Here is a 14465-nt window from a genome sequence, read left to right as displayed (position 1 = left end):
TTTAACCGTGAATTTTTGAAATCTTGGTTTGATGCATCTTGCAAATACAAGAAAAAGTTCATTTGTGAAAAAAAATTCATTGCACTTTAATGATGACTGACAGTTTCTATCTTATATTGAGGATCTTCACACGTCTCTCTGTATTATGCATTTAAATCTTATTAAATAAAAGACGTTGTGTTTTATACCAAGGTCAAGTGTGGTTTTGCATTTACATTAGTATAAAAGACACTGTAATATGTTTATCATTTATAATAACAATTTGACAAATTAAAAAGCTCATATTTCTACAGTCAGTGGTTTAATGTTTTCAACATAATCGCATTATTACATTATGAGATGCCTGGGTCAGATATTGTGAACCTGATGAAGGATTCATCTGGAGAAAATTGTGCAGTCTGTGAGACGGGCAGCATTAACCACTTACAAACTTGGTTTGATGGTTCTTACTGAAGAGGTTTATCTGTAAAAATAAATATTATGTCACATCCACATTTGATGAAAATAAGTCTATTTTCTAAATCATGAATGGAAAAACAGAGATATACAACTTTTATTTGTGTGTAAATTAAGGGGCTGTTTACACTTGGTATTAAGATGTGTTTTCATCGATCGGATCACAAGTGGACGAGAGAGACACATTACGTTTACACCTGGTATTTAAATCCGTCTCTTTTGTCAACTTTCGACCACTTTTGTCCTGAATACTGTGAGGGGGTGGTCTGTGAGACGGTGGGCGAGTCTCTCTGCTGTCATTCAAACGCGAGCGGGAGTAATTATGAGTTTATATGGACGCAAACTAATATTATGTCGGAGTCCACTGCTTGTTTAGCAATTAAACATGGCTGCACAGTGTTTTGTACGTGTGTATGTAAGAGCTTTCTCTGAATTTTCAGCGCAATTAATGAATAGGATCGCGCAACTTTCATGCTTTCAAAACGAAACTACGGAGAACACCCGCAGTAGTTTTATCAATGAAAGGCTAAAAATAGCGCTGTTCACCGTATGTTCACGCCAGAAGTAAAAAAAAGACGTAAAATTTGACGTTTAATACCTCAGATTAGATAATGGGCAGAGAGAAGGCGGTCGCGTGTGGCTGTTCGAACACATTCAACCACATTGCGTTCCGCAGCTCCAAAGCGATCCGATCGAAAGTGGTTTCGACTACCTCTGAATGTGGTTGAAAGTGGTCGAAAGTGGACGCGTTCAAAACGTTTTGAACACCGTTTACACCTGGCATTAACGTTGTCCACTTGTGATCCGATCGACGAAAACGCATGTTTTGCCAAGTGTAAACAGCCTCTTAAATGCAAAGATTTTCTGCACCTTTTCTTTTGAAGTAAACATTTGCAGTCAGCCATGATTTATTCATACTATACTTCCTCCTCGTTGGTTGCATGACTATGTCACTTAGAGGCTGTTTACACTTGGCATTAACATGCGTTTTCGTCGATCGGATCACAAGTGGACGACGTTAATGCCAGGTGTAAACGATGTTCAAAATGTTTTGAACGCGTCCACTTTCGACCACTTCAACCACATCCAGAGGTAGTCGAAACCACTTTCGATCGGATCGCTTTGGAGCTGCGGAACGCAATGTGGTTGAATGTGTTCGAACAGCCACACGCGACCGCCTTCTCTCCGCCCATTTATCTAATCTGAGGTATTAAACACAAATGTTACGTCTTTTTTTACTTCTGGCGTGAACATACGGTGAATAAGAATAAACTCCAATAAGACAGAGATACTTATTATTGAACCGAATCGCTACAAACATAATATGTCAGATTACAAGTTGCCCATAGAAGGCTGCACGGTTGTGCCATCTTCCACGGTTAAGAATTTAGGGGTGGATGTTCGACAGCAATCTAGCTTTTGATAGTCATATCTCCAACGTCTGCCGCACAGCATTCTTCCATCTTGAAATATCTCAAAAATATGCTATATTCTGTCTGCATCAGATGCAGAAAAGCTTATCCATGCTTTTATGACCTCTAGAATAGACTATTGTAACTCGTTACTCGGGGGATGCCATGCAAATCAGGTAAATAAAGCTACAGCTGGTTCAAAACGCCGCCGCTAGAGTGCTTACTCGATCTAAAAAGTATGACCACATCAGTCCAATTCTGGCATCTTTACACTGGCTACCAGTTAAATATCGCATACAATTTAAAATATTACTAATCACCTACAAAGCCTTAAATGGTCTAGCGCCCTCGTATATTAAATGATGTTTTATTAACAAAGTTCGGGAGGAACATGTCAAGTAAAATACCTAAGTGACTTCAGCTGTTTTCAATCAGTAGTCAATGGCACCAGCCGCTTTCAATCGGTAATCAACAATACACCCAATCAGCTCGAAAGCAAGCCATATATAAATCACAGTTGAACTCACTGAAAATCCTTCGCATCTTTCAGAATGGCATCTTTCAGAATAGTAAGACCAAAACTCAGTCGACCTCCAGGTAAGAGTACGAGCCCCCAGCAAGCCTGGGTCGATCCCCAGTAATACCTGCTACACCGCAACCTGCTGCTCCACGTCATTCAGCGGGGGCTTCCAGCACTCCTCGCCCAGCTTTACCAGCCACCAACAGTTACCGTCGCTCCGCTAGCGTGAGGTTGCCTCCGCTGGCAGGGCAGGCGCGAACTGTTGCCACTAAACAGCAGCGGTCCGCGGCTCCTGACGGGAGGCTGCCTCCGCCAGAGCCGCGAGCCCGGAAAACTTTTCCGGGTTATTCTCCACCACAGGCTTCCACTCCAGATATACCGGCCACCAGCAGCGACCGTCTCCCCGTCAGCGTGAGGCTGCCTCCGTTGGCGGAGCAGACGCAACCTGCTGCCAATATCCACTGTTCATGGCCCGCGGCTCCTGACGTGAGGCTGCCTCCGCCAGAGCCGCGAGCCCGGACAGTTTTAGCCGGTCCTTCTCACGAAGCTAACCCTAACACTTTTCCTCAGCCAGGGCCTACGGCAAGTGGTAGCGCGATGATGCCTCCACTAGAGGCGCAAGCCCAGCCCATCTACTTTCCACCTCAACACTCTCTCTCCTTCCCGTTCGCTTCCCAAACTCCATCAGCAGCGAGCACAAGACCACCTCATTTTTTCTACACTGAACTGTATTCCACAAAAGTGGTTGTTTTGAAAACTCCAGAAGCGCTCAAAGCTGCGATCTACATGTAAAATAATCCACTCATAACAAATGAACGAGTTATTTGTGTTATTTTTATAATAAGCGCCAGTGAATCCACCGCGGGTCTGGCAGCGAATCTCTCTCTCTCTCCCCCTCTGTGCTCATGCAGCCGGTCTCTGACGGGCAGAGGTTTCTTGAGGCGTGCGCAAAAGGTCGCCAAATAAAGAGTTCTTCTCGCACATAATGCTAATAGTTGTAAGTTTCTGAACTTTAAGCAAGCTAAGACAAAACTCTCATTTATATCAGTGACACATGCGCCAATTGAGCGATGTAGTTTGAGGCCTGATTTGCTTATAGTACAAATATCTTTGATCAGAAAGACGAGAAAGAGACGCAAATGTTAAAGGGTTAGATCAGGATTTTAGACTTGAATCTCTATAGCTTCCCCATAAGCAGTGTGGTGCATTGACCATGACTTACCCGCGACAGCGTCCTGTGAGCCGAGCTCCGGTCCAGTTTTTGTCAAGATTAAGTTAGTCCGGCAAGTTTGCTGGGGTCACGGCAATAAAGCTTTTTTCTTCACAAATCAACATGTGTTCAAAAGAGTGATATATTTGAAGCACAAAACCGCTGTCTATGGAGAGGTCAGACCTCGTAATGGCTTGGCACTATTTTCTTCCCTGTCATATCACTGCGCGCTGCCGCTACCTACAGCCAGCTGGGAGCCGCGCACGTGTCACTTTGTTTACAACTCGTAAAGAGAACGATAACATGTCTGACTACAGCAGCGACGATGACAACATTGACTTCGACACACAGCCAAAAGGATATCTTTACGAACCTGAATACACAGATGACGAGTTACGCCAGATGGAGTTAGAAAGGACAGAAAGAGAGAGGATGGACAGAGAAGTTGAACAAGTTGAAGCTGGAGCCACAGCTGCTGCAGTGAGACATCGAGTGGCCGACAAATGGTGGTGTACTTGTTTTAAGTGTGAACTAATGCAGACAGAAGTGGAGTCCTACTGCTGCCACGAATTTGATCTTATCATGCCACAGATCCAAGACCTTTCTATTGATGAGGACGCCAGCGTACCAGCTTCGGTCTGCATCACAAATCACAAGGACTTTCCTGCAATCCTGAATGCTGGTGTCTTGCAGACCTTTTTCCACATTCCGAAAATTAACTGGAAGAAGCGTCCCAGGCCAGCAGGACCCAACGGTCAGTTGTCCTCAGAGTAAGTACTTTTTTATAGTATTTTACAGTCTTATAATGTACAAATTTCAAATGACTAATTAGGGCTTATTTTATGCATTAGTATGAGTGCAGGTAATAGGCAACTACTTATTTTTTACAATCCCAAAGTGTACTACTATATATATAAATCTATATATATAAATCTATATACATACATACATACATACATTATATACGCATCTGCCATTGCCATTTATGTTGATGCTATGTCCTTACAAAAGGCTCTGTCATTGTTATATCAAGTATGTTTATGTTGTGTTTACTATTTCAGACAATACAGGCTGGTTGCCTATCGCATCGTGATGGAATGGGCCCTGAAAGGAGAGAAGCTCGGCCCAGGCAACAGGAAAGTTCTTCCCTCCTGTGTAGTGGAGCTAATAAGAAAAACATACCCATCACCAAATGGACAATATGCAGGGTTCAAAGAATCAGAGGACGCACTGCAATTGTTTTAGACATGCAATACACAAAAATACTATTAGCAACATTTTGTTTCATTTACCTTTATATGGAAAATAATTTAAAAAAATAATTTGTTTACAAAACAAATAATTCTGTACTGCTCAATAAAACTATGTTCACTAAGAGATAGATGTGATATTTATTATAAATCTTACTGTTATACAAAGGTTGAAGGTAAGGTTATGTTAGCTTATAAAAGCACATTTATTACAACATAAGTTTACCAAAAGATGCTATACAGTACTTAAAAATTATTAGGAAATAAATACAAAAATTAAAGTGTAATGGAGTAAAATATATACAAGAAGCAATATGGCCTGGTAAGAGACTGGCCAAGGCTTCTTCTGTCTCAGACATCCTCTGTATGTTTTTGGAGAAAACGTGATGCATGTTGGGCAACCAAATCGTCCTTGTTTGGCTTTGGAGTAGGAGCAATGTTGGTTGGTATGCTGACTGGAGGATGGATGTGGAACGCTGGATCTCCAAGCCTGACACTCTTGTCAATTCGCCGTTGAATGACTTGTTGCACCAATTCTTTCCGAAAATCCTGAGATGTTGACTCATACAGCTTCCTTACAACCCACTGCTTTGATTGCTTGGAGTAAATAACATTGTACTTTTCTTTTCCTGTGAATGAGGAGAGGGAGGGGACACAAGAATCATGAGGATAGTACATCACGGTACATGCTATGAAATTGAATAAACTGAATTGTGTGGCATGTGACTTGAGGAATGTTGAGACAAATAAAAAGCTGGAACTTTAAAATACAAAGAAAACATAGTAAAATGGAAGATATTCATCTCAAAATGTCAATTCTCAGTAAAAACAGCTCTACATATTTTATGTTTTCCTGATATTGATTTTATCACTTGAAGAGTTATCACTTGGTGGTTGGACAGGGAGAGTATAATATAAACTAGTATTGTTTTCTCTGAACGCTCAAACTCCCAAAGTTGTACAATTACTGATTTATCCAGTGAATGTATGGCATGACAAATAGTATATGTCTGTGTCCTTCATACTTACCAGACTGAGTACGGTCCTGCTGACGGTCAACATTGAGGTTGTGGTCAATGACACTCAGTTGAAGCCTTGCCTGCATACTGACATATGTGAAGTGGCGCCTCTTCTCTGCGTACTTCAGCATAGAGCTGTGGAACACTTCAAGGTTCCCTGAAGTAAAAAAACAAGGATTTACACATTTTCAACGTTACATGTCTTCAAAACATCCTACAATTATTAGTATGATCGCATTTCATTTTTTATATATTTTGGTAAAACATAGTTTTACTTTCATAGCTGTAAGATGTTGATTTCTCAAAGGACAAGTGAACAATTCAATAACTCGTGTTGCCCTTAGAAGTGTTTATGGCTATTTGTTCTATTTATGCAAACTTACCGGTATGCTTGAATAAAGTCAACTGACTGAAGACCCTCAAGAGATTTTTATCTAGTACGACAGCCTTGAGAGCATTCCAGGAAGCAGACCCCTTCTTCAACCATTTCTTTCTTATTTGTTGGTCATCAATGAGGTCGTCATGGTAACACCTGTACTCCTGCCCATTTTCTTCCCATCGGTGAACACCACACACATGATACAGGATAGAGGTCCACCGGCGTCTCAACTCCTTTTTGAGGACATTTAGACACCGCTTAGCAAATTTCACAAATTAAATCTTTGCCACAAAGTATGCTCATTGTGTAACAAAAATAATTTACATAATCATCAATAAATAAGGACCAGACCCGTTGCAAGAAATTACAATACCCGTAGAACAAACGCGGACTAAACCTAGTCTCAACCAGGACTGAACCTGGACTAAACCAGGACTAAACCTGGTCTGAATCTATTTTATGTGGTAGTGCATTTTATTCATCACCGAAGAACCATGGAGATGACCACGGTTCAAAGCCTCAAAATGTTTGGTTCAAACGTTTCCCTTTTTCTTGAGGCTTCATTTTGCCCATCACTAGTTATGTATAACCAAACAATTCCAAGAGCATCACCTTCTCATCACCACCACAAGAACTGCATGACCACCAGAAGTGATTGCCCAGAGACTTGATCCAAGGCTGCAGATCCCGGTTTTCCTTCTTCCTTGCTGCTGCAGTTGCTTTCTTCTTTACACCTATAATGCACAAAGATAAAAATGAAAAATCATAACGTGAACAATAATTTTGCTAAATATCAGAACATGAAAGTAAACTCTGAATTCTACAACAACTTCACTGCTTTCTTTTTCATATGCAAAAGCTCAACCATGATGATTACTAAAATAAAACACAGTGTATAGTAAGCAATGCCACCTTTAGCAACATGCCATGGGTCAAACTGATGTCTGAGCTCCGGATAAGACTCCCTCATGATCTTCCGTATTGATGGAGCCCGGTCAGTCGTAACAACATCAACACTAACTCCAGAGTCCAGCAGACGATCCAGACCCCTCCGGAAACCAACAGACTCCATTGCTGGTGAACTCGTAGTCTCAGATACCTAAATTGTTCATTGAAGAAAAGAAGTGCGGGGAGGCTTATAAAAGTAGAACATAGGGATCAGGGACACTCAGTAAAAGGACAATACTGGATATATTTTACCTGAATTAGGTCTGACATAATTATCTTCTTTGTTGCATCATCCATGAAGCTGTAACAGGTGTACTTGGCACTGTAGCCTGGGGAGTCAGATCTGCAGATGACAAGTAAGGAAGTTACTTGTGGGCTGAAGGCAATCGTGATTTGACTGAATTATAATATAAGACATAATATTGTAACAGTAATAAGCACATATACTGTATGATATTTAACGGAAATATTTACCTTGCATCACCACAAATATCTGTGTGTCCACCATGAGACGCTGCTTCCTGGAGTTGGGCGATATTTTTTTCTTGCATGTCAGTGTAGGCTTTGTGAATTACAGGTATCATATAAGTGGACTGTAGTGAGTAGTACGATGTCTTCTTTGGAAGCTGTAAATTCAGAAGATCGGCCCACTCTGCAATTTCATTTTGTGTTGTTCCAGTGAAAATAATGGCTGCTGAGGACACTAGGTTATTCTCAGGGATTCCCCTGACATCTGGACATGACTGCCACACTCCTGTATGGTGATTGAGACAAGTCCATTCTATTTTGATCTTTGATCCACAGCTGGTGATTTTCTTGTCAGTAATGGATACACCACATGTGTGACAAGTTGAAAACAGTTCCATAAGGGCCGACTCGTTCACAATCCACTTCCTCTCAGACCAATCACCTCTCCTTTCTGCTCCCACAATGCTCACGTCTGAGGAAGATGATCTTGTGGATGTACATTCACTACTCAGAGGAAGAAATGTGCAGTCATCCCCTACACTAGGTGCCTCTATGGAACTCATGCTTGTCTCCAGTGTCTCAGATGCAACTGTTGAGCTCGGGTTCCCTGACTAAATGAGGAAAAAGAAAAACAGTGAAGTGTTAGTCAAAGTAAAGTGGCAGACTGACAGCATTTATAAGGACCTCATTTAGGATATGCAATAAGGCTCATCTTCAAGATTTAACTTTATGAAATTGTTCGATTTTTTTAAGTGTGTTTAAAATAAAATTATATTTTTTTGCTAACCTTTGACTGTTCACAGGTGGGAGGTAGGGCCAAGTATGTACCAGATGTTGATGGCTTTGTTTTTGGAACGGTTTCTGGTGGGCTGGTGAGAACCATCTTCAAGTGTTTATGGTCAAATCTGCACTTCAGAGGGGTTGACTGAGGGAGTCCAGAGAATGCGTGGTACACTTCGTCAGGGATTGAATCAGTACTGCACCCAGACTGGGCTGCTGCAGCCATCACAACAGGAGTGCATGCCTTTGAAAATATAAAAAAATTTTGATTGTAAATATCAATAATTTCAATCATGTTTTACAAGCCCAATAAAAATTACAGTATATCAACATTTTACTATCTACAAATAGTAACAGTAACAAAGTTTTCTTTAAAATTATTTCACTAAAACTAAAACTTTTAAAAGGTAAAAAAACCTGCATCCACTTTGCAGTCTTTCTAACAAGAATATTCTCCCACAAAGCATACGTTTCTTGATCTTCATGTACGTTTTATGGACTAATTTCAAACTTACACTGAGCACCCTGCATACAGCTGACTTTATTGACTGTAATCCTGGATTGCAAAGACAACATTATGTGCACATGGTCGACGTAATTGCTGATGATAGTAATAATATTCTACATAATGTTAGTAATAATATTCTACATAATGTTCTGTTTTATAGAGGCGTAACTGGAAACACCACATTGAGCTATTTGCTTCACACAACGTTACTTGTTGTTCGTGTATAGCCTGTTTTCTTGATAACATCGAGGCAAAACTTTATTACCCTTCGGTCTATTGAAAATAATCGGGGGCCAAGCAGGCTTGACGCCGTTGTCCAGTGTACTTACCCAGGGTGCTGGGACAGCAGTACTCTTCAAAACACGTTTCTTCCTCTGTCCTGGGCAGGGAGAAACATAGTCGTCGTCGCTGAAGTGTGCACTGCAAACGCGAAGCTTCTTTATCTTCGCCAGTTTAGTGTTCACATTGAAGCCCAGAGCAATGAGCCAAAGTCGCCTCAGAGCAACATCTGCCACAGGAAATCTTTGAAATGTGTGAGGAGAAAGCGCCACATCTTTGTTTGTACAGTCCGGATAGTCACAAGTCCGCACCATTTTGTACAAAGCTTGTACAAACTGATCGCTCTTGGTGAGTAGCTATGTTAGCTCGTTCGTGTAGCTGTTTTGAGCACGTAAACACACCTGTAAACACTGCCGAACAACTGAAAAAGTGGTGTGCGCCTGCGCAGCTCCCAGCTGACTGTAGGTAGCGGCAGCGCGCAGTGATATGACAGGGAAGAAAATAGTGCCAAGCCATTACGAGGTCTGACCTCTCCATAGACAGCGGGTTTGTGCTTCAAATATATCACTCTTTTGAACACATGTTGATTTGTGAAGAAAAAAGCTTTATTGCCGTGACCCCAGCAAACTTGCCGGACTAACTTAATCTTGACAAAAACTGGACCGGAGCTCGGCTCACAGGACGCTGTCGCGGGTAAGTCATGGTCAATGCACCACACTGCTTATGGGGAAGCTATAGAGATTCAAGTCTAAAATCCTGATCTAACCCTTTAAGGTCTAATAGAAAGTAAAGAGCGTTAAGACCTTAAAACAGACTTCATCACATAATAGCACCTGTCATATTTATAATATCTATATCTAGAGATCCGTCTCTCAAATACAGGTATTTAACCTGTCTGTAGGTTTGTGCATATACTTATACCTGTTCATTTTACATATTGCCTATTTAATGTAATGTATGCATAAATACAAAATACAATGCATACTATAGCTTCAATAGTCTATAAAATTAATAACTCAAGACTCTGTCTATCAAGACTTAATCTGTATAGACGAAGGCTTGTTAGCCGCAACGCGTAGGTGTATTTGTCACCTGTTTTTAAATATTAAGCCATGTGAAATAAAGGCTTTTTAACTATTTCTACACTATTCGAGTGCCTTGGATTTTTCTTATAAATTGATTATAATTATCTCTTGCATCCAAAGAGCACCGAGAAGAGCTTTTTACACCCCATGCAGCACTTCGTTTGCATTTCTTTGCTTTGAAGACTTAATCTGTTGTTAGCATCTGGGCATTTTCACTTTAACATTATTAACTTTAAATTGTCCATATTTTAAAACTGGTAAAACTGAATCATTCCGTGGAATAGATTTTTGGTCATTCTGCCCACCCCTATCTGGCACCATTTCATGCTTTTTCAAAAACACGTATCTAGATCCCAAAGATCGGATCAGATCAGATGGTATCAAATCGAATAATGATAATCGATTCAATATCTGGAGAATCGGAATCTAATTGATTCTTGAAATTCGAATCGAAACCCGGCCCTAGCCAGTACCTCAGTATTCGGAATTAATCTTCCCGTAAACCATTCCTTGAGAACATTACTCGACGCTTCTCTCAACTCAATTTTCCAAGCCTTTTTCACCACTCTCCTATCATATCTAACAACCTGGAAATGTTTTTAAACCATTCCATCAATACAGCTCGCACATTGGATGCTATGTTTATTTTGCTTTTTCGGGTTTCTCAGATCCTCGGAACTCACCACGACCTAAAATTTTAACCCAAAGATTCATCCCACAACTTCAGATCTATCCCTAGTAGACGATGAAACTATCTCCTACTTTATTAAACAGAGGAAGACAGACAAATTCAAAAAAGGCCATTTCATTTATATTTTCAACCTCCATTCACCTATCCAACCTTACCAAACTCTCAAGTCCTACCTTCAATTCAGGAAATTAACAAGTAAAGACCCCTCAGACCCACTTTAGCAGATCCAAGCATTTGGGCGTTGGTCATCTGAAGCACCAAACCCTTATCAGTTAAATTAACTCCAATCACAAAGGGGGGCTTAACCATCCGATTGCAGCGAGTATTGAACTCCTGTCAAATTTCGCAAAACCCTCCCAATATGAAACAAACAGAAAGCCTTCTAATATAAATGATTCAATTTCCTCACCCATTGCCAGCGAGGCTACCTGTCCGATCGCAGCGAGTATTGAACTCCCGTTGGACACCACTAGAAAGCCTCCTAATATAAATTGTCATTGGCCATTTCAACGCCAGCAAGGCTACCTGTCCGATCGCAGCGAGTATTGAACTCCCGTTGGACAGAAAGCCTCCTAATATAAATTATCATTGCCCATTTCATCGCCAGCAAGGCTACTTGTCCGATCGCAGTGGGTATTGAACTCCCGTCGGGCAGAAAGCCTCCTAATATAAATTATCATTGCCCCTCTCATCGCCAGCGAGGCTACCCGTCCGATCGCAGCGAGTATTGAACTCCCGTCGGGCACCACTAAGCCTCCTAAATGAGCAAATTCCCTATTACCAGTGGGGGGCTACACGTCCAATCGCAGCGAGTATTGAACTCCCGTCTGACCCCGCTGAAGCCTCCCAAATTCAAAACGTGAAACAAACCATCAGCGAGGGCTTACCGCCCGGTCGCAGCGAGTATTGAACTCCTGTCGGGCTCCATAAGAAAGCATTCTTATTTAAATTATTAATTGCCCACCATCAACGGTGCTTACCCGTCCAATCGCAGTGAGTATTGAACTCCCGTCGGGCACTATTAGAAAGCATCCTAATATAAATATTTAAATTGCCCTCCATCAACGGGGCTTACCCGTCCGATCGCAGTGAGTATTGAACTCCCGTCGGGCACTATTAGAAAGCATCCTAATATAAATTATTAAATTGCCCACCATCAACGGGGGGCTTACCCGTCCGATCGCAGTGAGTATTGAACTCCCGTCGGACACCACAAAAGCCTCCTTTCATAATTTAATCAAATTACCCATCCGACCGCCAGCAGGGCTTACACGTCCGATCGCAGTGAGTATTGTACTCCCGTCGGACGCCGTAAAGCCCCTCCAAATCGTCCAGCTCATCGGAGGTGGCAGGCTCACCCATCCTACAGCGCAGCATATATTAATCTTCCATCGGAAACAGACTCAAAACTCCCGATTCCAGACTTCTCAGCAAACATCAGCCTCATCATTTCTACGTTTGGGGGGCACAGCTCCCGGCTGCTGTCCGAATAATCTATTTTGCCTTTTGGGGGGATACTCTGTGTTTCAGGCTCATTCCCTGCTCAGAGCCCTCTCCCCGGACAGCACGCCAAATACGTTTACTAATTTAATTCTTTTAACTTATTTGTAAGTGTGAACTCGTGAAATGATGTTTTATTAACAAAGTTCGGGAGGAACATGTCAAATAAAATACCTAAGTGACTTCAGCTGTTTTCAATCAGTAGTCAATGGCACCAGCCGCTTTCAATCGATAATCAACAATAAACCCAATCAGCTCGAAAGCAAGCCATATATAAATCACAGTTGAACTCACTGAAAATCCTTCGCATCATTCAGAATCCCTCCTCCACCCCGTCTCCTCTCACTTACCAAGTTATTTCCTTAAGGGGGGGATACTCTGTGTTTCAGGCTTATTCCCTGCTCAGAGCCCTCTCCCCGGACAGCACGCCAAATACGTTTACTAATTTAATTCTTTTAACTTATTTGTAAGTGTGAACTCGTGAAAGAACTACTATCAGAATACAATCCATCACGTAAACTGCGATCACAAAATTCTGGTCACTTAATTATCCCTAGAATATCAAAAGTGTCTAAAGGTGGTAGATCCTTTTCCTACTTAGCCCCTAAGCTCTGGAATGATTTACCAAATAATGTTCGAGTATCAGACACAGCCGATCAATTTAAATCTAAACTTAAGACATTCTTCTTTAACAAAGCATTCACATATATTGTCCAGTAAATGTACTTTTCCCGCAGTACACTGTAAAAAGTAAAACATGGCTGTTTTTCGTTTGATGTAATTTTTTTCATTCCAATAGCCTAAGCTTATTAGATTGTTAAGTAAAATTAAATTTTGTAATTTGTATGTGTCTTTCCATCTATTTTATTAGATTGATACAATATACATTATAACAATGAAATTCAAATTATAAATTCGATCAAACTACATTTATTAGATTGATACAATATAAATTATAACATAACAATTGAAATTCAAATTATACATTCGATCAAACGACTTTTATTAGATTGATACAATATAAATTAAAACATAACAATGAAATTCAAATTATACATTTGATCAAACTACTTTTATTAGATTGATACAATATAAATTATAACATAACAATGAAATTCAAATTATACATTCGATCAAACTGCTTTTATTAGATTAAGCACGGTTTGCGCATGCGCACAGATGAAAACTCGAGAGAGTTCTTTAGGGAGAGACTGAACGCAGTCGACGGTTATCTGCTGAACAACGCGAACAGGACCCGTTTTTCAGGTAAGGGGGAATTAACCAAAATTGCACGTCTGCGTTATCCTTTCCCTTTATTTCAGCACTCACACTATAATTTTTATAAGGTAGTTCGGTTTTTATAAGGTGACTGTCACCGTTTTACCTATAGCCAGGTTTACAGGCTAGCGTGACCTAGCATAATGTAATGGGGATAATATTATATAGACTGATTGAACAGATATTATGAAAGTAAAGAATATTTTCTCGCTCTGAATGTTGTAAAAAAGTTGTTTTCATGACTAAGGCTTGAGTATATTGCATTTCTCTGCCGACAATTAACGTTAAATGAATCACCTCAATATGTGACATGTAATGTTACACTGATTTTGCCGCTCGGAGTTCAGGCTAAATGCTCCGGGCGCTCAATGCCGATATGAACGTGGATTTTATATGCTTTATGTTTTACATTTGCGAAGGCGGAAATGAATGTGAGGGTGGTGTACTCATTTATTTACTCATGTGGGTTATTTATTGTCTCGCCAGGATATGCCAAGTGATGAAGAACTGGAGCAAAGGTCCTCAGTAACGTGCCCTCAACCGCAGCTGCTGTATCATGTTATTTGGACTGACATTTTCTTATTTGTTCTTATTTGATATATTCATTTTATTATGAAATTGAACTTGAAATGAACTGATTACTTGAACTGTCTTGGAATGCTGTATTTGTAAAACGTTTGTT

General features: G+C 40.7%; 3 protein-coding genes across 3 annotated transcripts in view; 2 read left to right on the top strand and 1 right to left on the bottom strand.

The window, feature by feature from the left end:
• The window catches only part of LOC135788203 (histone H2AX-like), a 43896-nt gene that overhangs the window by 13456 nt on the left and 15975 nt on the right, over positions 1 to 14465 (top strand). The window lies entirely within an intron of this gene.
• Positions 3767 to 4843, top strand: LOC135781014 (uncharacterized). Its single transcript, XM_065291326.2, has 2 exons — positions 3767 to 4368; positions 4660 to 4843. Exons 1-2 carry the CDS (start codon positions 3767 to 3769, stop codon positions 4841 to 4843), a joined length of 786 nt encoding a protein of 261 aa, XP_065147398.1.
• Positions 5191 to 9902, bottom strand: LOC135781002 (uncharacterized). Its single transcript, XM_065291315.2, has 9 exons — positions 9280 to 9902; positions 8450 to 8686; positions 7669 to 8273; positions 7447 to 7537; positions 7159 to 7345; positions 6859 to 6980; positions 6251 to 6479; positions 5878 to 6024; positions 5191 to 5477 (listed from the first exon to the last, which is right to left on the bottom strand). Exons 1-9 carry the CDS (start codon positions 9541 to 9543, stop codon positions 5200 to 5202), a joined length of 2160 nt encoding a protein of 719 aa, XP_065147387.1. The 5' UTR covers positions 9544 to 9902; the 3' UTR covers positions 5191 to 5199.

Source organism: Paramisgurnus dabryanus, chromosome 23 (genome assembly GCF_030506205.2).
Source record: "Paramisgurnus dabryanus chromosome 23, PD_genome_1.1, whole genome shotgun sequence".
NCBI classification, from domain to species: Eukaryota; Metazoa; Chordata; class Actinopteri; order Cypriniformes; family Cobitidae; genus Paramisgurnus; species Paramisgurnus dabryanus.
This window is presented reverse-complemented; position numbering and strand designations above follow the sequence as displayed.